Genomic DNA, 27,165 nt, shown 5'->3' with positions numbered 1-27,165 from the left:
TAGATTCGTGCGTCAATGAGATCATTAATCCCATATTAAGATAATAAAGGGGTTTTAATATTTTGGAAAAATTTTGTTGTACGATTCATAAAGGTTAATGTGAAAGGTTTTTTGTATATGTGGGATTGGTTAAAATATTTTACAGCTTTCGGAGAGATTACAGTATCTGATCCTCCAGAATATATAAGAACTTTAAGACGAGTCATAGGCGTAACAAAATAAGGTAGCCGGGGAGATGTTTGTAAATTATTCAGAATTATACAGGAGGTGGTTGTTCTTTGGGAGATACTAGGGGAAAATCCTGATAGTTTTGGTCGAAATATTCTTCCGTGACTTGTTCGGAATCGCAATTTTCACTGTTAACTTCGGAATTATGAATTTGATTTGCAGCAATATTGAAATGATTACCATTAGTGGTAACGCTCATGGATTGGTGATTTCTTATGGAGGATGTTAGAACGTCACTCATAGGAGAAGGTGTGTTTTTAGTTCAGTTAAATTGTATTTTTGCTAGGAGAGTTTTGGGGTAGTTCTGATTTTTTCATTCCATATGTTTTTTGGGGTGTTTAATCCGAATCTGGGGTTTGCGGACAAAATTTCGTGACACAACATTAAAAAAAAAACAGAATAAACCGTTTTTTTTTTCTTTTTTCGGGTTTTTTGCTTAAAACTCGAAAACTATCAACTTTTGGTAAATGGTCTGTTTACAAAAATTAAAGTTCTTGAAATTTTCTACAAATACCAGTATTTAGTTTTTTTTCAGACGAATCGTTCGGTTTCTAGTGCGAGTTGAAAATTGTAAATTTTTAGCAGTTTATGCAAAACCCACTTTTTACATTTCAATATTTAATTTGTATGGATGCTGTCATTTGATAAATGTCACCTGGTTTTCCACACAAGTAATTAAAAAGAAAAAAGGCAAAAATTATGCAAATTCAGTAGGTAGGTAGAACTCGTAACAAAATAAAACTTAAAATCTCGTTACTTATGATCATATATTATTATGATTATAAATTATAATATGCAAAATTTATATGAGCCGTTGTCTTTTGGAAGGCCCTGGCTGAGGTTCTTCGATAACGATGAGTCCTGGTTCTGCTTGTTCTGGAAAATAAAAGTTTAAAGTTAAGTCATTTATCAAGAAGAGATGAGAATTGCAAAATAGATTGTGAGATTAAACATACCTTCCGCATCGTACTGAGGTTCTTCGATGGCATCGGGTCCTGGCTCAGGGTCTGATTGCTCCATCGTCAGTGTCGGGAGTCGTTCTCCTGGAAAATAAAAAGAGGAGAGACACATATCATATATCAAGGAGAGATGAATGACTACAAAATAACTTGTCAGATCCAATATACCTCTCTCTCTTTCTTCAGTTTCTTCTACGTCTATGTCAGAGCTGTCTTCTGGAGGCTCAACATTATTACACAGTCCTTCGCATGGTGCGCATATTGGGGAACAATGGAGTCCCGCCTTCCTGCATCCACAATTGCGTTGACATCCCTTTTTACATTTACATGAAATGTACCGGAGTATTGAGTTTGGTGCAGGGTTCAAAGTAGTTGGTACTGACACAAGACCACTACTAGTTTTTTGCCATCCCCACTCGCTTGGGTCTTTTTGTTGCTCGTTAGGTGTGGCTTGACCGGATAACCACTGCTGCACCTGATAGTAAACTCTCAGTGAATGTTCTCGTGCAGCAGCTTCAGTTGGGGGCAATGAGGAAATATTGGTCTTATTTTTGAATGATCAAGGTACGTATTGTTTATATTTTAAATCGTTTAGTTTTGTCTCTTTTTTTCTATATAGAGCCGTTAGAAACATGTTTCCTGCTGTGGCAATCTCATCTTGACTTGAATTAGGGTCTTTGAAAGCTTCAATTACCGATTGCAAAACTTTGTTCTTCTGCAACACTATAAGAAATTTCAGTTTCCCTTGATTAAACAATGCAGAAGTAGTATCACAACCACTCATCGCATGCAGGAATAAAATATGATCCAATAGGATTTTCTCAGGAGCCAGATGAGGGTTGTAGAGGCTTTGCGAAACCTTTCCTTTTCCTGGCTTCAAAAAAAAATACATTTTTTATATCAGGGCTACAAAGGCCAATCAAAATGACCAGTAGGTCGATATATTCCCCCACCGCTGTCACATGTTCATTTAACGGGGCCATCTCAAGAGCTGTTGTGACAATTAGGATATCAGCATCTTCCACAGCTTGCTTTGAATGAATTTTTGCATCATGAAGTTTCTCTATTAACATAGATATAAACCGGCTCTTGTTTTTTGGGTTTGCAAGAAAACTATCCTGCGACACAGTGGGCACCATCATTTCTGTAAATGATATTGCAGCAGATTGTTTTCTTTGTGCTCTTCTCAATCGTTCTAAACGCTTAGTGCTACCACAAGCCTCGTCAGGGTAGCCATCAAAAACGACAATAGCACTTGATTTGTAGTTTGATTTAACATATGATACATAACTGCTGCATATGTCTGACCTTGGCGCCATTTTACCCGGTGTAACAAAAAACCCCCGTCGATGACATATTTTGTATTGTTAAAGTCAGTCTGTTCACTAGGTGTAAAAGCCTTGTACAAACTGGATTTTGTTCCTTTCCTCATCCCATGCTCATCAAAAAGAGCAAGAAGATAGGGGCTAAGTTCGTAACGTAAAAATTCTTGCAGTTCTTTATCTGAATGTTTCGCGATGGTCATTCGTTGAAAAAGTGTGATGGGATTGATAACTACAGCCCTATCTTGTATTTGAATGGAGCTGTTCATGATCGCAAGAGGCAGCACTCTTTCGCTTCTTTTAAATTTTACAGCTTGAAAATCACAATTAACAATGCGCTGTATACCTTTCATGCCCACCTCCTTGGACAAATGGCATGTAATCCTCTCATTGTTCCCGTGCGCTCGCATTTGCCGACCAATCAGCGTACGGACAACATCTCCAAACATGAAAAAAAATTGTTCATTGGTTGGAATAAAGAATTATTCCAACTTTTGAGCAATTTAATTTTTCCATTGGTCGACTCTTACGGAAAGTCCACTTTCCTACGTCATAATCCCCAAGAACAAAGGATTTTGGTGTATAAAAGAAGGTGGATTTTCTGTAGTCGGCCAGTTCGAGCTCACCCTCGTATTCTAAGTCTCTAGGTACGGTGCCAGTCATCCACCTAGATTCTGCCTTTTATTTACTGTTGATTTATTGCTGATTTTTATTGATATTTTACTGTGCATTTTATATATATGTATTTTTGTCGTATTTTTCTGCTGTGATATTTCGTATCGATCATACACAGAGAAAATACCATTATTTGCTATTTTATTATTGCTGTTGGAATATATATTGTTGCGATATCTCCGTAGTGGACCATACGTTTCGATATATACTCACATTTATCTTTGATATTTTGTATTGTGTATTTACTGTTCTAATATACCTTGTTGCGACATTTCCTCAGTGGATCATACGCTCGAGTATATTCATATTTCTATCTGCTATTTTATTATTGCATATTTTTACTGTTTAATATATCTCGTTTGCGATACCTCCTTAGTGGATTACACGCTCAGATATATTACTATTCCTTTTTTTGGTTATTTTATTATTACCTTTTATTAATATAAATATTGCCGTTGCGATATCTCTCTTATTAGAGACCATACGCTCGAAATATTTATATATATTTCTGTGTGCTTGTCGTCTCCTTCCGTAAGTTAAGGAGGCACAAGTTATTTCGAGGATACCTTCCGTAAGTCAAGGAATTCCTCAACCTTTTTGCCTTTTTATTGTTGCATTTTGTTCTATTTATTTATACGAATATTTCCATACATTTTTCTGTCTTATTTCGTGCAGAGAACACGCTTGTGGGACTTCTACTTTGTAGACTAAGCACGAGAAGTGTTGCACTTATTTTTAACTTACATTTTCTTGCATATATATAAATAAATATTGCACTGTTTGCTTTTCTGTGGTATTTCGCAACGCGATCACGCACTGAAAAGCTATATAACTCTTCAGATTTGTGACAGTTTCAAATAGAAACATACACGAATCCGAATACCTGCTACGAGACCAGTTAGATCCAGACGAATTCTTAACTCAAGGATGGTAGACACTCGTAGCTCTTCACGGTCCAGTTCCCGTGACCGTAAGAAGCCCGTAGAGCAGGAGACAGGCCCTACTTCAGCCCTCCACGCCTCTCGGCAACATCATCTGCGACAATACCAGTACTTAAAGATATTAGTTCACTGGTCTCTGGAAAAGGAGGATGCTCAAGGAACCAATTTAAAAACTTGTCTTCAATACAAATCTAAAAAGTGGGTTTTGCAGTCACACCGGTACAAATTGCCAATTTTCAACTTGCACTTGAGACCGAACGGTTCGTCTGTACCTTAACCAAAATAGTGACATTTGTACAGAGCTTTAAGTACTTTAATTTCTGTACAGACCATTTACTAAAAGTTAACAGTTTTCGAGTTTTAAGCAAAAAACCGGAAAAAAGCAAAAAAAACCGATTTCTTCTGGTTTTTTAAATGTTGCGTCACGAAATTTTGTCCGCAAACCTCAGATTCAGATTTAGCACCCCAAAACGCATATGGAATGAAAAAATCAGAACTTCCCCAAAACTTTCCTAATAGTCTCACTTTACAGTACAAATTTACTGAATTATTTGTTGAGTTTGTGGGTTCCTATATTTATTTATTCTATGTTTTACATTTTGTCGAAAATTTGGGGGTTGGTTATTTCTAAATGAACTATTATTATACGATTAAGAAGCAAAATTAAAATTTGGTTGTGAAGTATTATTAAAATTTGTTTGATTATTTTGAAATGGTGGTCTCAAGTAATTTGACTGCATGGTCGAGAAGTTTTTGGGCCTATTATTATTATGATTATTACGTGGAAACTGGTTTGGATTATGTGGCCTCTGTTTGAGAAAAAGTGTTCTAGTTTGTTGGCTTTTTAAAAAGTTCATATATTGTTGTTGGTTTTTATGATTATCATAAGCAATACACTTTTGAAGTGCTGCTTCAAGTGATTCTGTTTCAAAATGGGACAAATATTCGCAGTACGGTTCATTTATACGGGAACAAAAAGTTTTTAAGGCAATGTTCTTAGAATATGGCGTTTTAAAATTTACAGTAGCAGGATTATCATTTAAATTAATATGTTGAAGCAGATCATTTAAATTGGTGGAAATCCTTTGATGATACTGATCATAGGATTCGTTATGTTTTAGAACTGTTGTCGATAACTGAGTTACCAAAATGTCTTCTGACCTATCTCCATATTTAGTTAGTAAAGCAGGACGAATATCTGTCCAGCTTAATTTATCAGAATAATTTAAAAAATTTATCTAAAAAAAATAATCTCCTTTTATACGAGATACAATGTGAGTATTAAGAATAAATAACTGAGGTTCTGTAAGTTTTTGGGTACCTAGGAATGTTAACAAGTTATCTACAGATTTGATAAACGTAGAAAGATCTTCTTTAGACGAAAATTCTGGTAATTTGGAACACAGACTAGCAATATCGCTATTAGTGACAGGCATTTTGGAATTTTTCTTAGAAGATACGGATTTTTTATTACAAGAAATGGAATTTCTTAGATTAGAAGTTGACGAGTTATTAATAATATTTAAATTCAAATTGTCAAATAATAAATTTAAATTTTCAACACTGTTTTGAGAAATATTGTTAAAAGTGCTCATAAAAATTAAGGAAAGAAAGGAAAAAACTTACATAAGGATGATCACAGTTGATTTCCAATGCATAATTTGTTTCTTCTTTAAGGTTTGATTGGTCTCGTTAAACAACTAAAGTTGACCAGGAAACTGATGTATGTTTCTGTACGATGTTGATCCTGTTCGCAGCGCCAAATATGTCACAAGCACTTGAACTTCTCAAAAAAAATATTTTATTTTCAAAATTAAGTTACAATTTACAGAGATATTTACTACAACTAAATAAGAACTAATAAATAATTATCGTGGGCTTCTTCCTTCTTTCTTTATAACTTCTGATCTTCGGAATTTGCTGACTCTAAATAGTCGGGGAGCTTCTTTCACATTTCTATATATATATATATATATATATATATATATATATATATATATATATATATATATATATATATATATATATATTATATGCTGACGAACAATAGCTGGTATCACACTATTACGTTTAAATTCCATTGCGAATAACTTTTGTTGTATGTATAAAACTTAAATGCAAATGCTTTTGACGGCTTATAAACATACTAAAGTGTTATCAGGCCAACTTTGACGTAGCTGTCATTATCGATTTGCCAGATATATCAATGTGAAGTTATATAATAATATAGTTTTGTGTCCTCTGGGCTATGCGAAATGTGTAAAAGATTAAATCTTCTAGCAAAAGCTGCTATCGCTTTGTTGAATTAAATGGCCAATTAGGACATATTTGAGAAAATTATAATCTTAATACAATTCTATGCTACAGTAGAAGGGGCACTGAAGAGGAAACAATAGAATTCTACAGATACCTACAAAATATGCTGAAGAACGAAAGAAAAGTAGCCAAAAATATCCTAATCATCGGATATTGGAACACCAGAGTAGGCAGGGATGCTACTCAGGATGAAGGGTGCACGGGAAAGTATGGAGAACCAATATAAAACAGAAACACAATTATGTATTTTCGACACGTAATACATATGTAAATACACATTTTTAGCGACGAAAAAAAATGCAAGTGTCCATACAGAAGAACATTGGGTAAAATTATTTCGCTCCAAACCTTTTAAACCATTGATGTGCTGTGTTCACTCTTGATAGAATACTAAGGCCAAAAAACGGTTTCATTTCTTGCAGGTTATATGGTACAAATTCCTCAGTTTCAGTTTGCAAAGTATACATATTCGTGTATAGAACGGAAATTTTCAAATAAACTTTCGGGGAAGTATCTCAGAAAATATGTAACTGGATATACCTCAGAACAGTTTTCATTAAACACCCGGGTTATTGTTGTCATCAAGTGCTTCAGTCTATCGACCAATAGAGCACACTTGATGCGCATCGCTCCACCTACCTTAATTTTCCATTGGTCACTTGGATTGACATTTGTATATAAATATTTGCACGATTTAAAGTCAATTGACAGTCAATCTTTGACCTTGGCCTTTTCTAGAGCATAGTACGCTCTAAGGGACCTCCTGTCGGAGCTTGTACCATTTCTTCACCTGAGACTGTATAGCTGGTTTTTGTCTCTACAAATGGTTATTTTAACAATATTTTATTCATTTAAGGAATTTCTATCAATTAAGGCTTGGTACAATTCACACAACATCCTGATCTACAAATGGATAAGTGCCTGGGGTACTTCACTAACTACACGTTACGCTCCTAAACAGAGCGTACAGGGCGAGAAGACGATGTTAGAAGTCTAACTCCCTTGGGACAACATTGTATTAGGTAATTATTGTGTTACATATTGAACATTCTGTAGCCTTTTTACATATTTTTTTAGAGTGATGAAGTTATCATAGTTACAATCGTTTTCGTTCTGTTCACCATTATCCTTCTTTTCTTCCTCACTATCCTCTTCCTCATCCTTCCTCCCCTTCGTTTTGGTTTTCTGCGATATCATCTATCATATGGCTAATTCTCTGTCTTACTTGTATTTCTTCTTCGCAGTCACTGTCACTACATCTTTCTATGTGGGACAGCTTTTCTAGCTGTTTTAGCACCTCCTTCGCAGTTAAATATTTTATTGGAAGCATTTTACTCTGAAAATAAAATACCACTTAATCATTTTGGATACAATTATTGTGCCCATCGAATTTGAGGTACAGTTCTATATTTAAAAAAAGTCAAATTTCAATATTCACAGTTACTAAGAAGTAACACTACTTTTAACATTGCACTGAAATATAAACCGCGATTGACTTTAACTCAAACTGATATTTAAAAAAAAAACAAGCATATATTGCTTTTGACGTTAATTTTCTTTTTGAATAAAACAATCTGTATGGAGATGTGATGTTTCGTCCAAACATAAGAAAGGGAACCAAGCGTTTTGTTGGTTTCGTATTAAGACGTCGATTCCAAATAATCTCGGTCGAAGTAAGGATGATTTCCGGTAATAAAGAAAGTATTGAATCTGCTACCAGTCAATTTTATTGATCACAACTATTCTAACAAATGCGATTTTATATAATAATTATCATCGAAAGCCGACCATAAATGCTTCTTGCTATGTCGTTGATCGCGAACAGATGTGAATATATCCCGTTTAAGATTCTAATTACACTATTTCCGCGTGAAAATCAAAGAGAGAAAAATTTTTGTATCATCGAACCGCTACGACTGAAGGCTGAGACGTGACTGCCCTTTTACTATTCTTGAGTGAGAGTCAGAGAGAGAAACTCTATATTATCGAACCGTTACGACTGAAGGCCGATACTTGAATATATTTTTGTGTTACTGAATCGTCGCCAAACATCAAGTCAGGGACCACAAAGTCCCTTTAAATCACCGGTTTAGCAACTCCTAGAATTTATTTAATACAATGTACGACTTAACGGTCAGGTAGTCTCTGAGAGAAAGGTTTTATTTTTTGAACAAAGAATAGATTTTTAATTCCACTAAACATTCGGAGAACTGATATAAAGAGAATTGATAAACTGACTTTCCTGTAAATTACCTTACCTTTGTAAATAAATACTTTTATGTTAAAGAGATTTGAACATAAGCTCGCCCGCGCGAATTGCGGATAGTTATAATAGATATGTACCTATGTAAAAAATGGGTAAATAATATTGAAAGCGTAATAGAAAGAAAAACGCGAAGGAAAATATACCTAATCAAATTGTGGTAAGAGATATAATTTAGTTATTGGTCGAACAGTCTCTCCCGTAGCAGTTCTAAGACTAAATCATTTATCTTAATATTTTGACTTACTTTGGACCACTTTGGTCGACTATGCAGTTGGCTAAGATATTCAACAGACCATCGTTTCCAAAACGACTGTTGAATCTGTGAACATCTTTGAAGGAAGTTAAGCCTATTAATTGGTAAGTGTAGTAATGTTTTTTCAGGGTAAGAGGTAAGGCTACTGCCTATTAGAAAGTGTCCGGGTGTAAGGCATTGTAGATCAGAGGGATCATTCGACAAGGGGCAAATAGGGCGTGAGTTTAAAATTGCCTCGATCTGCGAGAGAATTGTACTGAATTCTTCAAACACTAAATAAGCATTCCCTATCATTCGACGAATGTGATATTTGGCACTTTTAATTGCTGCTTCCCATATACCTCCCCAATGGGGACTATGAGGTGGAATAAACTTCCATTCTATGAAATTTTGTGTAGCGAAATTTTGCATGTCATTTGAAAAACTAGGGGATTTAAAAAATTCGCGCAAATCCTTAAGTTCATTTTTTGAACCAGCGAAATTGGTTGCGTTGTCACTATATATGAGAGAGGGAAGACCTCTTCGGGCAATGAATCTTTTTAGACATAATAAAAATGAATCAGTAGAGAGTGATGACACTAATTCTATGTGAACGGCCTTTGTGGCTAGGCAGACGAAAATAGATATGTAACATTTTTGCATTGGAGCCTTTCTTAACTTAGAGGATTTAATAAGAAATGGCCCACCGAAATCGCAGCCCACATTTTGAAAAGGGCGAGAAGGAGTAATTCTAACCTTAGGTAAATTTCCCATGATTTGTTCCATAGGTTTAGCGCGAAATCTAAAACATACGTGACAATTTTTTACAATTTTTTTTAGTGTTCGAAGTCCGTTTAAAGGCCAATAATTAAGTCTGACGTTGGACAATGTCGTTTGCGGTCCGGCGTGGCCTAGACGACAATGTTCATGAGTTAGTAATAAATTGATAATGTGAGAGTTAGATGGTAACAATATTGGATGTTTTTGTTCATAGGGGATATTAGCGTTTTTTAGGCGTCCACCGACGCAGAGAAGTCCGTCTGCATTCAAAAAAGGGTTCAGGGTAATTAAGGACTTATTTGATGTAATTCCTTGGGTTTTTATTTCCAAGATTTCTTTAGAGAATTTTAGGGATTGTATAGCCTTAAATATTGATATAGAGGCGGATCGCAATTCGTCCGGAGATAAAATACCAAGTTTTTATCAGATGAGTTTCTTGCATTAAACGAGAACCTGTATATGTAGGCAGTGGTGCGTAATAATTTAGAGTAAGAGGAAAACCTTGAAAATAGATTATTGATAAATTCATCTTGCGTTGAGATTTTTGAACTGATTATAAGGGATGATACCTTTTCGTCCGGTAATAATACTTGGGTAGAGTTCGGGTTAAATGTCGTTAGGTTTAAGTCCGTTTTAAGTAGAAATTCAGGGCCGTTCCACCACATCCGGGAATTTAGAAATTCAGTAGCGGTCAAGCCGCGAGATAGACAATCTGCTGCATTTTCATGAGAACGAACGTGTCTCCAAGAAAAATTTGATGTTAGGTCTTGAATTTGAGTTACTCTATTTGCTACATAAGTGTTCCAGCGCGAGGCAGAAGAGTTTATCCAACATAACGCGATTTGTGAATCTGTCCACAAATTAATGGAGGAGAAGTGCAAGCGATTTGCAAAGGTGGAATTTATTTTTTTAGTTAACCTTGACAGTAGTAACATGGCTGATAGCTCCAATCTAGGAATGGATACCGTTTTTAAGGGAGCTAGACGAGATTTGGATGCGATTAGAGTACAACTGATAGTATCATCAGCGTAAATTGTGCGAAAATATAAAACAGCGGCCTGAGCCTTACTTGAGGCATCGGCAAATCCGTGTATTTCAATTTTAGAGATTTGCCTGCTGTTAAAAAGATTACGGGGTACTTTAAGAGACTCCAGCAGAGTGAGATCGTTAATAAATCTTTTCCATTCTTTAGCAAGAGTTTCAGGGAGTGGATCGTCCCAATTTAATTTATTGAGCCAAAGTTTTTGAATAAATACCTTTCCAGTGACAGTGAATGATCCCAAGAGACCTATGGGGTCAAATATTTTGGCGAGTGCTGAGAGGGCGTTTCTTTTTGTGAAGCTATTATCAGCAGCGGGAGGACTTGGAATTGAAATCGTAAAATAGTCATCTAAGGGGTGCCACGAGAGACCTAAGACCTTATTGGTATTTAAGTTGTTTGAGGTTATTTCATAATTAGACCGAGATGACCGAATATATTTGGCAGAAAATTCAGCCGAGTTAGAAACCCATTTGTGAAGAGTGATACTGTGACCGTTTAAGATGGAATTTAATTCATGATATGCAGCTTCTAATTCGGCTAGAGTGTTGGTTCCGTATAAAATATCATCGACATATGTCTGATTTAACAGTGCATCAGAACCAAGGGGGTATTTTGTGGTATTTAAAGTAGCTATCTCTTTTAAACAGCGAGTGGCTAGAAAACTGGAGCACGTTACGCCATAGGTTACAGACGTTAGCTCAATACACTTTAAGGGTTCGTGTGGGCTATCTCTCCAAAGGATGTTTTGTAAAAAAGTCTGATTGGGATTGACATTAATTTGCCGATACATCTTTTCGATGTCAGCGATGAAAACAAATTTAAATTGCCGAAACCGACAGAGGATATCAAAGAGATCTGGCTGTGTTTGAAAGCCGGTAAGAAGTATCTGGTTTAAAGAGTATCCAGAAGTGGTTTTTGCACTTCCGTCGAACACTACGCGCAATTTGGTGGTTGCTGAATCCTTTAATACGCAGTGATGGGGTAGAAAATATTTGTTTTCATCTAGCGAGTTGTGGTATGTAAGAGGAACATATTTACCGTGATTTAGGGAGATGTATTGATCTATAAAATGTTTGTATGCATTATATAAATTGGAGTCATTTTTAAATCTCTTTTCAAGTGATTCGAAACGTTTTTTTGCAATTTGGAATGATTCACCAAGCTTGAGGTGCTCAGATGGAGATTTTTGAGGTAGATTTACTTAAAATCGACCATTTTCGAGAATTTTGAGGTGATTAATGAAATTTGATTCGGCTAATTGGTCATCGGGGGACAATATTTTTTCGCCGGGGCAATCTTCAGTTTCCCAAAATTTAGAAACAAGGGCTTCAAGGTTTGAATCTGAAGAGTGGGTATTTTGAGTTTGCACAAATAGAGAGACATTATTTTTAGACTGAGCGTAGTTTGGAACATTGCCAGCGATTGCCCAGCCAAAAATTGTATTGAAAAGAGTAGGGAGATTATGTCCTAACTTTACGAGACCTGGTTGAAGAATGTCATAATAATAATCTGCTCCTATCAAAAGGTCAATATTTGATTTTTGATAAAAATGCTTGTCAGCAAGAGTGAAACCCTTGGGTATATTGAGCTTATTGGGGTGAATATGAAATTGAGGTAACTGACAAGTTATTTTTGGGATAACTGCACAATTCAAGTTAAGATGCTGAGATTTTAAATTAGGAGAATGAACATTAATATTTGCCATTAAGTTCGAGGTGAAAGAGCCTTGTGAAATGCCAGAAATTTGTAATTCCCTGTGATAAATTTTGCAATTGATTTTACTTAGCAACTCTTGAGAACAGAACGTTTTTTGGCTTCCAGAGTCTAGGACTGCCTTAATTAGTAAGGGCCTTCCTGATTTGTCGATCAAATTAACTTGAACAGTGGATAAGAGAACTGAAGAGTATGTAAAGGACTTATTCGTAGCACTCAAAGCAACGCTGGAGTCGTTTCCATTGTCTGGAAAGTTGTTAGAAGTAGAAGGTTGGACATTATTAGTCCGAAGCGGTTCCGTGGAGTGCGTGGTATTTTTATGTTGATATGAGAGACTAGGAGAATTGGTGTTTTGTGAGGTTGTTGGACTGGCATCATTTGGTTGACGAAAAGAGTTATGTTTAGTTCTATTATCATACGAAGGGTTTTGTGTTGAATGGTTAAATCGTGAATGATTCCCATTTATGTTAAAACGATAATTTTCGGAATGCGGAGAATGGGAAGAGCCAGAATAATTGGTATTTTGCGCATAGGAGTTTTGATGCAGTAGAGTGTGATGTTTTTTGGAACAGATTGAGCAAGTTCGTGAAGGACAATCAGCATGGGTGTGTTTTGTACCCAAACAGTTAGAACACATGTGATTAGCCTTAAGAAAGTTATATTTTTCAGAGTGTGGCAGAGAGGAAAATTTTTTGCATGTATATATTTTGTGAGCTGAATCATTGCAGTAATTACATTTAATATAAACGCGAGATGGGAGTGTAGCAGAGGCGTTGAGGTGGAGAGAGGTAGCATTATATTTGCCGTGTGATTTTTCTCTTTTTGAGTCAGAGGTATATGTTAGGTCTGCGAGAATGTTGCACCGTTCATTCAATATTTCAAAAAGTTCGACAATCGAGGGAGTGTTGTCGCGATCCCTTCTTTCGCCATAATACCGTTTAGTGGCAAAATCAAGTTTCCTAATTATAATATTTATTAAGAGATAATCCCACGATTCGATCGGAACATGCAGAATTTTTAAGGAGTCAATATGTCTTTTCAAATCATTTACGAATTCATTTAATGAATGATAATTGCTCTTTGAAAGTGTAGGGAAATCTATTATAGCGTTAATATGCGAATTTATTATCGCGAGATTATTATCATATTTTTTTTCTAAAATAGTTATTGCGAGATCAAAATTTTCGTGAGTAACTTCAAGTGAGTCAATTAAAGTTAAGGGTTCACCTTTAAGAGAAGATTTTAAATATATTAATTTTTGTGCTTTTGTGATACTATTGTTATCCTTTACTAGAGAAGAAAATAATTGGTAAAAAGAGAGCCATTTACTGTATTCACCATTGAAATTGGGGACGGAAATGGGTGGTAACCTTACATTTGAATTACTAGCGGGTTCCTGTGATTGAGAATGTGATGAGGAAGAAGATGAGTTACTGAGCGTTAATTGAGATAATTTTCCGTCAATTCGTGACATAGCAGAGAAGTATTTATCCTCGATTTCTTCCCTATTTTCGGTATGCAAGTCGACCGCATCAATAGATTCTATTTTATTGCAAATATCATTGTAATTATTAAAGGTATTAACTAAATGTGCTTTTCGGTGATCTAATTCAAAGGTGTTAGTTTGAATATCAAGGGAGTTATTGATCCAATTTAAAATTCTAGTGATTGTAGACTTGCATGTGCCACGCTCTCTTTTCAATAGATCCATGTCAATTAGTATAAATTAAAATATGTGATAATAAAACGAAAACAAAACTGAGACAACACCAGTGTACAGTGTAGAGATAGAAAGATATGTTTGTTATTAAAAAGAAAAAAGATCGTGGCTGAAAATTGAAATTGTACTATACTATAAAAAATGTGTAAAAATTCAAATTCAAAGTTATATAAATGTGTAAAAAAATCGTGAAATATCTGTAAATGAATGCGATAAGTAATTTTTAATTAGTCATAAATATAGTAGGATACGACTTTGATAAACACATTCAAAATTGCGTATTATGCGTAAATTATAGTAAGTAAGAAAGTATTACTTAAAACGAGAACGAGTATAAAAATTATAGTGAGTGATAATATATAAAATACAAATAAACACTGTGAGAATTGTTTATAGAAATTGTATCGAGTTAGAGTCACTGAGTAACGCGAAAATAAATAAAGTTTATAAGTCCACCGTTGTTGTAAACGGTGTTACCTGTTGGAGAGGGTCGTTTTGAAGACGACTCACGGGTTTGGAGCAGCGTCTTCGTATATCTCGATGTGGGTGATGGAGTCAGAACTCTTTAACTGGAAATCCTTGCTTCTGTAGTGTTGTAGAGGACGTTTGCTGTCCCACCAGGGGTACCAAATTATGTATGGAGATGTCATGTTTCGTCCAAACATAAGAAAGGGAACCAAGCGTTTTGTTGGTTTCGTATTAAGACGTCGATTCCAAATAATCTCGGTCGAAGTAAGGATGATTTCCGGTAATAAAGAAAGTATTGAATCTGCTACCAGTCAATTTTATTGATCACAACTATTCTAACAAATGCGATTTTATATAATAATTATCATCGAAAGCCGACCATAAATGCTTCTTGCTATGTCGTTGATCGCGAACAGATGTGAATATATCCCGTTTAAGATTCTAATTACACTATTTCCGCGTGAAAATCAAAGAGAGAAAAATTTTTGTATCATCGAACCGCTACGACTGAAGGCTGAGACGTGACTGCCCTTTTACTATTCTTGAGTGAGAGTCAGAGAGAGAAACTCTATATTATCGAACCGTTACGACTGAAGGCCGATACTTGAATATATTTTTGTGTTACTGAATCGTCGCCAAACATCAAGTCAGGGACCACAAAGTCCCTTTAAATCACCGGTTTAGCAACTCCTAGAATTTATTTAATACAATGTACGACTTAACGGTCAGGTAGTCTCTGAGAGAAAGGTTTTATTTTTTGAACAAAGAATAGATTTTTAATTCCACTAAACAATTGGAGAACTGATATAAAGAGAATTGACAAACTGACTTTCCTGTAAATTACCTTACTGTGTAAATAAATACTTTTATGTTAAAGAGATTTGAACACAATCCATACGCCATGTGGGTACAAAACGTAGAAGTATAATACTTATAGAATGTAAACTTCTTTAAACTGGTTTAAGTTATACATTACTCTAGAATTACATATACATTTAAATTAATGGGTACAATTATACCCAACATGACTGAAAGAGTTAAAAGAAAGTGGTCACAAAGTTGCCCCATGGATGGACGTTTCTTTGTGGCACGTAAATTTTTGTTATGTTCATAGGGAATTATAACTGCGGCACAAAGAAACATTCGTGCATGGTTTACAAAGAAAAATTATGATAGCAAATTAATAAAATTAAAAAAGCATTTTACTTTCCATAAAAGCTGAAAAATATGGGTACCTGAATAAAGAATTATTACGAAACTTTGCAAAATCCCTAGGGCTATTCAATGATAGCTATCATTTAAATCTTGAATGTCAAAAAAAGCTCGCTTTCCACGTTGCATTGGAGCCTTTATGGGCTTAATAATTTCGTCGTTTCCGTAAAATATTGATCCTTTTTCAAAACCATTTCCGTTCTTTCACAACACGTTCTTTCGTAAAAAACTAAACCTAAAGTCTTTCGTAACCCTCAACGATTCTATTTTATGCTTCACATCCTCCTGACAGGGTAAAAAATAAATCCTGGTCTCTTTCCTCTTAGATTCTGGGTTCAAAGTATAGCTATGCAACGTATTCACGACTTTAATCAGGGCAAATAAATATGCAGTTGCAAGTTGAAAGGATTCTAAAGTTACGCAATTCCATTTGCCTTTCTGCTGGTATCAAGAGTGAATAGCTTCGTTTATATTTGTACTCAAATGGTTTATAAGATTTGGATTGAATAATTTTACCCAATTTTTGTCACATTTTCTCAACTATTGTGTATGGACAATGTAACCAACCAGTCTCTACATTCTCTTTTGTTGCTACAAATGTCTATTTGTCTTTTATATCTGGCTTCCATAAAGTGTTTTCTATTAGTTGTCTATTTTTTTCTACAAAAAGCTATCATTTTGGTTCCGTTTCTGTTTTCTAGCACTTCTCCGTATACCCTTTACCTTCATTATCATACCTGCCTACTCTGACGTTCTAATCTCCGATGATGAGGATATTTTTGGTCACTGTTCTTTCGTTGTTCAGTATATTCTCAAGGCATCTATAGAATTTTATATAATATATTATATATATATATATATATATATATATATATATATATATATATATATATATATATATATATACTTATAGGAAATTCTTTCCTTCTCGAGTAGCGTTCACACCTGAAAAATATGATAACGTACTTATTTGTCAAATTGATCTTCCCATGAGGTTTATTCTTGATTTCACTAATGCCCAATATTTATATTTGCATTTTTTCCATCTCTTCACATACCTTTACCACTTTTTCTTTTGTTCCGTTGGAATTCCAGGTACCTCTTGTGAGTTGTTGTCTTAAAAGGATAGCAGGAGCTGAAGAAAAAGATCTTGAGTTTTTTGCTAAAAGTAACCTATTATTAAAGTAAAACTTACAATTGTACCCATAATTAAGGCTATACGTGCAATAATGGAATGACCCCAATATTAGTGTTAGAAAATAGACTTGAAGAAATAGTGAAAATGCAGTTAACCTGTTAAACAAGGTTATAGTGTACTTCCTAATTTTAACTATTTCTTCAAGTCTATTTTCTAACACTTACTAATATTGGGGTGAGTCCGTTATTGCACTTATAACCTTAAGGCGCGTCCACACTGGAGCAACATTTGGCAACTTGTAGCAATTTTATGTTGCAACAAGTTGCTAAATGTTTAATTTATTAAACTTTTGACATAAAACAAACTGTCCTCACTAGTGCAACAATGTTAATGAATGTTTGAACTTGTTGAATCACAAAATCAGTTGAGTACAACATTCTGTCCATACTGCTGTAGTTTTGTGACATGATGGAGGAAGACTTATTAACTGCTACCGCGTGCTTTCTAATTTTGTGTGGTGATTCACGAAAACGGAAGCGTAAATGTTGGGTCCGTCCAAGTTTGAAGAAAAGGGAAAAATATGGTGGAAATATTATCGGATTTAAAAAAAGATGACGTTTTATTAGAACTTCGAACCGATGGGTGCTTCAAAAATTTTTTGCGCATGAGTAGTTCAGATATGGAATTTTTGCTGCAAAAAATTGCACCAGTGATAAGAAAAGCAGATACTAACTGTAGAAAGGCTATACCTCCACCAGAACGATTAGCTGTAACATTGCGCTTTCTGGCAACTGGAGATTCCTACAGCAGCTTGATGTATTTATTTAAGATTTCGAAACAAGCTATCTCAAAGATAGTACCAGAAGTATGTGCTGCGCTAGTAAATGCAATTAAAGACCAAGTTAAGGTAAGTAAACTTTATTGTACTTTTTTATTGATAACTTTAGAAGTTTTACATGTTACTTAATTGAAATGCCTCTGCGAGAATGTTTGAGGAACCAAAAGCAGTAAAGGAGTCTGAAGAGTTTTGTATGTATGTCTCCGCTGGTGATATAGCTAGTGTGCTGCAATACGATGAATGTGATTGTGGTCTCGTGGAAGGTTGCATTGATAAAATTGGCTCATATGTGTTAGTTGATTGTGGCATTCCATAATCATATTTTCCCATACTTGCATCGAACAAAATATTACCTATAAGATGTTCTACAATATTTTGTGCGCAGGTGGTATTCAAATCCCTAATTTTACACGCCATATGTTCTCCAAATACATCGAATTTGTCTCGCTGTCGTTTATTTTGTATGTCTTGAATTATTTTATATGCCTCTTCTTTTCGAGCGTTATCATCGATTTTTCTTGTAAGTGTTTGTGTGACACGTCTAGTTTTATTAGGGTGTTTAAATTCATCAAGATTTGTGCTGTTCGGATTTTCCACGGTTTTTTTACGAGGCTCTTGAGAGGATTCGTTAAATGCCGAAGGCTTCTCACAAGCAGCGTTAGATGTTGATTTGTTTTGAGAACCATCGTTATACAAGTCTTTCATGCCTTCGTTGCCATTTTCTGCATCTTGAAATTCTTGGGTCTCATTTCCACCTTCATCACAATCTGTTACTTGTGAATCATCTAAATCCGTTTCGGAGGAAGAGTCATTAAGGTCATCCTGAAAAGAAAAATACATTGTATAAAATGTAAACACTACAAAGTAGGAAAACGCCTAATATTACAGTGATCTACATTTTTAGCATAAGTAATGATATCTTTGTATTTCAGATGCCTAAAACTGTTCAAGAATGGGAAACAATTACTTATGGTTTCAGTGTTCTTTGGAATGTTCCAAAATGTGTAGGCGTCATGGATGGCAAGCACATTGCAATACAAGCACCAAAAAACAGTGGAAGTGATTTCTTCAATTACAAAACGTTTTTTAGCATTGTTCTGTTCTGCGTAATGGATGCTAATTACCGATTTTTGTATTTTCATGTAGGCTCCCAAGGGAGAATATCTGATGGAGGAGTTTTCGAAAATACATTATTCAAAAAACTATTAACTCGCTGCAAACTCAACCTTCCAGAATATAGCTCTTTACCAGGACGTGAGAAATTAGTCCCTCACGTATTTTTAGGGGATGATGCCTTCCCATTATCACCAAATTTACTGAAACCCTACCCTGGGGCGCAGGACAAAGGGTCTCCCAAAAGGATGTTTAATTACCGTCTCAGTAGAGCGAGAAGAATATCAGAAAATGTTTTTGGAATGTTATCTTCGATTTTTAGAATATTTAGAAAACCCTTACTTTTAGAACCAGAAACTGCAGAAGTTGTTGTTATGGCTTGCATTTACTTGCATAATTTTTTAAGGAATAGTTCAAGATCTAAAAATTCCTACAATCCCCCAGGTACATATGACGGTGAAGATAAAGATACAGGACGTGTTTTAGAAGGATCGTGGAGAAGAGAAACTCAGAGTAATACATTTACTTCATACAAGAAAGTTGCACGAAATGCATCAACTGAAGCAAAAGATATTAGGCAAGAGTTTGCAGATTTTTTTGTTACACCTTTGGGGGATGGTGCCGTGGCAGAATAATTATTGAATTATAATTCATGTATAAATTGAAATTGCCTATTTATTTGTTTGAATAATTAATAACAGAAAAGTTAATATCTAAAAACATTGTGTGTTTACTTACCACGTTCTCAGCTTCACTTTCCTTGCATGGGCGGACTTTGTTTTTGTCTCGAAGAAATACTAATGCATCGTAGGCAAACCACTTGGAACGAAACTGAGCGCCTGCTCCAGATTTTTTCATGCTGCGATATTTTTTTTGCTCTCTATAAAACTGAGCCACCAAATTACGGATTTTTCTTTTTGCCTCTTCCTGAGATGAGCACCCTACAGCTGAACAAACTGCATTCCATGCATCATTTTTTGATTCTCTGCATTTATATTTAACATTTTTAGGATTCCAAATACATGGATGTTGTCTATAATTGTCAATTAAATTTAAACAATTCTCCGAAGTCCACTTAAACGCCATCACTAAATATAGACGCGGCGGTCTGTCTACTGTCTAGTCACTCAATTTGCAACAGGTCTCAACTCGCAACAATCCGTCCACATCGAAGCAATGTTGACAAATGTTTCACTTTGTTTCATATTATCCTTTGATCTTTACCGCTAGAAACGGATTTATACAACATACTACAACTTGTGTTGAATCGCAACACCAACTTTATGCAACGCAACACAACATATTCCAACAAATATAAACATTTTATGTTGTAACAAGTTTTTGTTTTATTATGTTGGAAAATGTTGCTAGAGTGTGGACGCGTCTTTAGGTACAATTGTAACGTGTATATTAACCCATTAACGCCCAAATTATTTTTTTTTGCATTTTTATCGTAATTTTTTGTTTCGTAATATATTTTGAGGTACAAAATGATGTCCTATCAAAATTTTTGTTTTTTGTGTTCAAATTTTTGGAAAAACAACTGTCCTCATTTGAGGACGCTGGGCTCAACTACTATAAAATTAAAGACAAAATTTAGTTTAACAAAATAAGTTTATTTAGTTGTTTTTCAAATTATTTTCATATTATACACTATGGAGATAAAAAATGTTTATATAAATCCTATATTTTTTTATGAAATTGTTCAAAACAAATTGATACGCAAAGCGTTGCATTACATTTTTGGCAATATGTTCGTGGTTTTGACGTACAGTCTCGATTTTGACATCTTCGTTGTTTTTCCCGTTTTGCTATAATGTGATTTTTACTATCATATCTAATGTCTTCACAGATATTGCTTCTTGATGTACTTGGAAGACTAAGTGGTCGACCTTTGCTGATTCTTACGCCATGACCTCGTTTTAGATACGAAGTAGCTATTTGTCTCCTGTAGTCTTTGATGGATATATTGTTTTCTCCTTTATGTATCATATTATACAGCACGCACCCATTTACTATAGCCATATCTATCATTCGTGTAAAAAGACACCAATACCATTTTTTTCCTCTGACAGGTATATGGTGTTTTTATAATAGCCAGTCATGGTGATCCACGCCACCCATATGTTTGTTATAATTGGAAAAAGCGGATGGTTGGCTCACTTGTACTTTATTTTTTTCCTTCTTACTCCATCGTTGAACCTGATTGGTGGGAAAAACCGTATCATAGTTAGCTCCAACAGAAACACAATTACTGTCGTTCCATTTGCATATTAGTATTTTGTTGTTTTTGTCAAAGCACCAGTCATACGCGCCTGAGGTTCTTTTTGTAGGTCGTTTGATTGTTTAGTAGGACACTTTGCAGTTCGGTTTTCTCTAATAGTTCCCGTAGCGCGATACCCCTTTTCTTTTAATTGGCAAAGGAGACTGTAACTTGTAAAAAAGTTATCAAAATATACAATATGTCTCTGTGGGTTTTCTACGATACTCAGCATGTTAGAAACAACTCTTGTACCTAAAGGCTCAGTTGATTCCTCTCCCGAAGCTTTTCCACAATAAAGAGCAAAATTGTAACAATAACCATTATCGCCACACAGCGCCCACAGTTTAAAACCAAATCGAATTGGTTTGGCCCTAATGAATTGTTTTAGTGAATTATGGCCGTAATACTTCACTATCATTTCATCTACTGATAGATGTTGGTGAAACACTCCCCATTGTTGGAACCGCGCATTTAGAAGATTTAGCAAAGGTCTAATTTTGAATGACTTATCATGTTTGTTATTGTCAGCTTCGGAATTATTTGCAAAATGGATTAGATGCTTTATTTCTAAATATGCATTACGACTTAATGCATTTTTTACAAGCGGTATTGCCAAGTCTTTTTGTTCAGACCAGTAGTCGCTCTCGCTGGGTAATTGGTGGTATCCAGTAAAAATTAGAAATCCAATAAAAATTTTAATTTCTACAGCTGTTATTGAGTAACCATGTTTATTTTTTTGCTCTGTAGCATAGCGTTGTGTTTCTGTTATGATATGGTTGTAAACAACTTCATCAAAAAACATTTCAAAAATTTCTAGTGGAGTGTATCGACGTACCTGCCTCTTTACATTTTCATATACTTCTTTAGCACCTTCATTTTCAATGTGTTCATATTGTGGATCCGATTTACTCCAGTTAGGTACAAACGGTTTTTTGGATTCATATTTTTTCCTTTTGGTTATTGGTACAAGTGGTAAGTCATCTTCATCATCAAGATTTTGATCATCTTCTTCCTCAGTAGATATTTTATACCAAAGCTGGTGCAAATTGTGGTGGGAAAAACCGGTTAAACCGGTTATTTGACCTTTAACACTTGATCTTTAACCCTCGATCTTTAACCCTTAACCTCTTTGACTCTTGATCTTTGACCCTTGACCTTTAACACTTAATCTTTTACCCTTGATCTTTTACCCTTGTCCTTTAACCCTTAATCTTTGACACTTAATCTTTGACCTTTAACTTTTAACACTTATCTTTTACCTTGATCTTTAACCCTTGACCTTTAACCTTTAAACCTAACATTATTCCGATTTGTAACCAGTTTTGGTGGGAGAAACCAATTATATCAGTTATTCCAGTTTACAATTTTCCTGGTTATACCCAATTATTTCGGATTTTAAAGTATCCTTTGCCACCTACACCTTAATTATTACAAGTAAAACTTATAAACTATATTATACAGTATTATGGTTATATTACTAAAATTAGCAGGATCTTTTATATAAATTATAATTTTTTTAAACTTTAGTATTAGTTATTTAAACATATCCTACTCCACATTGTACAACCTGAGAACGAAGTATGTATATTTAAATACTTAATATTATAAATCTAATAACACCGTTTCAAATTTAATAACAGTTATTCCGGTTTGTGACAATGTTCCACCTTGTATAATCTGAAATTGATTTATGCTTAAATTAAATATTAAACAGTAAAATCTTTTAACTAAATACCTTTTGAATTGAGCCGTTGAAAACCAGAGTGGTCTAAGTCAGAAATGTTGACATTCGAGAAACAACGACTTAAAGTTAACATGTTGGCGTTAAATGGGAACATAAAAACTGACTTTGATCAGAATGATTTTCAATAAAAAAAGCTTAAACTTGAGTAATTCCAGCGGAACAATCAGCCAGCAGTCGAAATTTTTATATTTTTTGTTAATATTTTGACTTAGACCACTCTGGCTTTCAATAGGTTCATTATTTTGGAGTAAAGCAAAAAAGTTAGACTTACAAACGATCGTGTAATTTTGTGTATTATATTATTACAAATTAAATTTTTATTCATAAAAAACATCGTCGTCTCCATTCGCCACCAAAATATTTTCCAGTGGACCTACTTCTGCAGTGTTGTTTCCATTTACGGATAAATTTTTGAAAAAGTCGTGATGAATGGGCGGTATAAACGCCAAAAGATCTTCCATATCCTTTTTTTTCTTAATCGTAACTGGTATTGGAGCTTCATACAGTTTTGAAAATTCAATATTTTGAAAATTGGCGATACGTCCTTTTCGTACAGGTTGCAAGTTTATGACATCAAAAGGAAACTCCTCATCTAATGTTTCTTTATAAAATATTTTATAGGGATCACTCTTTCTAAATTGTAGCCATTGAATTTTAAGCCACGATACTGGCGCGTTATCTTCATTTTTCTTTCTTCTGGTAACAGCTGCTTCCAGGTTTTGTGACGATACAAAATTATTTCCGTTCATCTTGCAAACCCGATACGGTTTCTTTGTGCGGCACTTCTCAAACACACCGTACCAGTCGTCCGGCACATACTTCACTCTATTCTTTGCGTATTGTTCGATTACACCAAAATCGCGATCATTCGGGAGAAAGGAATGTCCGGATACCATAAACTTATGGTCTACCATTTCCAAATTATCGGAATCTGCAATGAGTTTCAACCAAAACAAACACTGTTTAAAGTTCCTATTCTGTCCCCCACAGGCATCACTAAATGCAATGATGTGTCTTGCGTCCTTTGCATTTTCTAGAACATGCTTTCGAATACAAGATCCTATTTCTTGTGCTCCTCGAGAGGCTATAGTTTCATCCCAGGCATACAGGAACACCTTGTCTTTGTCGCTAAACTCGTGAATACCCAAATTGTACACATACATGTTTCTTTTATAGTAGGCTACAGAGCAAGTCAAAGTTGGAAACGGTAAGGCCTTTTCTAAATCAAACGTGAATGCACACACTCTCCCTTTTTCACGTATGCTTGTAATTTTAGCGTCTTTCAAAGCAGCTCTGGCCTTTTCACTGCGCCGTAAATGCAGCTCGTGTTGTGATTGAAGCACTTTCTTCGCATTCTCGTCCTTTTCCTGGGTCACCTGATTTTTGTATTTGTCACACTTAACACATGTATCTTTTAATGGTACGTGAAAGTGAAGATTGAAATCGCAATGGAAAATTTGTCTGTATAAACTTTCTGACACAGGATCTTCTACACATTTCTCTTTGTACAGGGTATACATTGTACGTACATTGAGCTCTGGATCTAAAAACTTTCTATTAGGATTATGAGCTCGTGTATAATGAGATTCATAAGAAGGAAAGCTGTTTATGTGATCGCGTACTAACTGTATATTTCCTTCAGGAGTTTTATTGCTAGGTGCGTGTTTGCCCCGTAAATCTTCACCAGGAAATGATATCTCCCCCTTTTTTAATGCACGCATTAACCTACCATTACTTATTGCAAAGGTTTCCAAAAAGTACATTTTGCACACTTTATGAGACTCTTTCGGGGTATTTAGGACATAAGTGTAGGATACTGCTTTTTCTGCCTTGTACCATTTCTTGGACGGTGAGTGGCTGGTTTAGACAATTTTACAATACCAACTAGAAAAGCATTTTGTGCTGAAAAATTAGCTATGTTCCAGAAATTTGTAAAGATAGCTTTCCTTTCTTCCTGAGAAATTTTTTGAATGCATTTGTCCTTGCACGTACACTCCCTGTTATGAAACTCTTTCGCTTTTACCACCTTATTAGATGTAGACACATATTGTTCCCCACAGTTTCTTTTTTTTCTTTTCGAACATTCTTGATGTGTTTACTTGGCTCTCTATTTCGTTTTCTGCCGACGTGCTTGGTAGTTGATCCCAATTTTAACTTCGAACTTTCGTCAACTGAAACAAACGTGCAAATAAAATACTGCTATTCACACATTTGAGGTTATGAAAGGAAATAACAAAATAAACTTACCTCTATCAGAATCAGATTCTGTTGAATCGTCATTGTTTTCTGGCTCGTACTCGCTATCACTAGCACTAAACGGTTCATTTACAGATTCACTAGAACTCATTTTACTACAAGCAAACGTGACACTTATAAAAAATTCGTGACAGAATTTCTGGCAGAATGGTCCAAGTCAGACTTAGACCATTTTGCCTTAAAACGGCAACCTTCATAGCATTTGACATATATTACAGTAGTGTCATCTGTGAGTGAACGGATGCACTAATATTTTTCAAATTTTGTAGCAAAATAGAACAGTTAAACAGAATTATATACCGAGAAAACGCGAAACATGAAATTCTTGACTTAGACCACTCTGGTTTTCAACGGCTCAATTAAAAGCCGCCTCTGAATAAAGCAAGTATGGTAACATAATCAGAACTATTTACTCTCCAGGCAAAGTATATTAACATATTTGTTTTACGCTTCCACATTTTTTAATTACCAGTAGGTATATATAAACACATACGATTTATTTAATCAGTATGGTTTTAATAATGTTTGAAATTATTTTCTTATAGTTAACTATTTTAAATGTAAAATTGTGACTTATTTTCCATTTAAATAGTTAACTAATATGATTTTAACCACTAAAACCAATTTGCATAATTACTACTTAATTAATAAATAAAAAAAGATATAGAAAGATACATTTTATTTTTTAGAAACTTAACTAATGCACATTATTACTAATCTTAAACATATTACTAATTACTAAAGTACTAAATACTAAACATAAATTACTAAAATACACTATTTTTTAAAAGAACTGAAAATTTTACTCATGTCTGCTTTAATGTTTTTAATTAATATTTCGGAATTTGTTTTTTTTATTTTATTTTCTTTTGCTTCCATTTCAATTTTTTTTTCTATTTGTAAAATTTGATCGTGCTCCAGTTGGCAACTTCTAAGTTTGTCTTTTAATATACTAAAAGACTGGAACTGCCCATATATAATTGTGTAGTGTTCCTCTAAACTTTTAGAAAATCTATCAATTTTACTGGCAGTCCAGTCTTCCGATGAAGATGAACAAGAAGTTGAAGCTGCTGCTGGAGGCTGCAATATATCTATTGTGTTTAACAGATCGTTAAGCATATCATCATCTAAGGTGAGATCAATCTAAGACAAAAAAGTATATTAGAATAATAATTTATTAAAAAAACATAGAATGTTTCCAAACAATTTAAAGTTTTGAATAGAATTTAAACAAAATAATTAGTTAGAAAATAACATCTATAAATAAACAATTTATTATGGCGCCTAAATACTAACACATATATTTTAGGTAAGATAAAAAGTAACATTACAACAATAAATCCAAAATATAGAAAACAGAATGTTTAAACAATTTAGGTTTTAAACATATTTTAAGCGAGTTAAAAATAATATCAAAACAATAAATACAAAATAAAAAAAATACTTACAGATTTTTTTTGTTGTTGGGTTTCCAGCGGTTTTAATTCCGGCACAGATTTATCCAATTTTGGTTTTTTTAAAATAACATTTTGATGGATTTTTAAATTTTTAGACATTTTGTTGTGTGGTTTGTTTAAGTAAATTGTATTGAAAGACTGATAGTGTAAAGGCACCTCTCCTCCAATATATACAACCAACCAAAGAGAAAAAATTGTAAACAAGATTTATATATATATATATATATATATATATATATATATATATATATATATATATATATATATATATATATATATATATATATATATATAGGGGGGGATCCAGCGAAAACCCGATAACTAACAAATCATTGTTCGGAGATAATCGCGTTTAAACATTTTCGTAACATTGAAGAGGCTTTAAAATCGTCATAGGAAGTTGTTTCAAATATTTGTTAAAGCCAAACAGTAGAGAATATAATGTTTAGTTAGAATAATTTATTTTTAGTTTAACTTATTAA

General features: G+C 34.3%; 2 protein-coding genes and 1 long non-coding RNA gene across 3 annotated transcripts; all 3 read right to left on the bottom strand.

Annotated features, from left to right (window-relative positions):
* Nucleotides 1-976: 976 nt before the first annotated feature.
* On the bottom strand, nt 977-1,400 carry LOC140431273 (uncharacterized). The gene is made up of 2 exons (XR_011949648.1): nt 1,185-1,400; nt 977-1,104 (listed from the first exon to the last, which is right to left on the bottom strand). It is a non-coding gene; the product is annotated as an uncharacterized lncRNA (long non-coding RNA).
* Nucleotides 1,401-7,597: 6,197 nt separating this feature from the next.
* LOC140431272 (uncharacterized) lies at nt 7,598-11,551 on the bottom strand. Its single transcript, XM_072519209.1, has 3 exons — nt 10,638-11,551; nt 8,952-9,741; nt 7,598-7,777 (listed from the first exon to the last, which is right to left on the bottom strand). The coding sequence occupies exons 1-3, from the start codon at nt 11,549-11,551 to the stop codon at nt 7,598-7,600; spliced, it is 1,884 nt and encodes a 627-aa protein (XP_072375310.1).
* Nucleotides 11,552-11,962: 411 nt separating this feature from the next.
* On the bottom strand, nt 11,963-14,185 carry LOC140431271 (uncharacterized). Its single transcript, XM_072519207.1, has one exon. It carries the CDS (start codon nt 14,183-14,185, stop codon nt 11,963-11,965), a length of 2,223 nt encoding a protein of 740 aa, XP_072375308.1.
* Nucleotides 14,186-27,165: the final 12,980 nt, after the last annotated feature.

This window comes from Diabrotica undecimpunctata, unplaced genomic scaffold (genome assembly GCF_040954645.1).
Source record: "Diabrotica undecimpunctata isolate CICGRU unplaced genomic scaffold, icDiaUnde3 ctg00000507.1, whole genome shotgun sequence".
NCBI classification, from domain to species: Eukaryota; Metazoa; Arthropoda; class Insecta; order Coleoptera; family Chrysomelidae; genus Diabrotica; species Diabrotica undecimpunctata.
The sequence above is the reverse complement of the archived record's forward strand: the minus strand, read 5'-3'. Positions and strand labels throughout refer to the sequence as shown.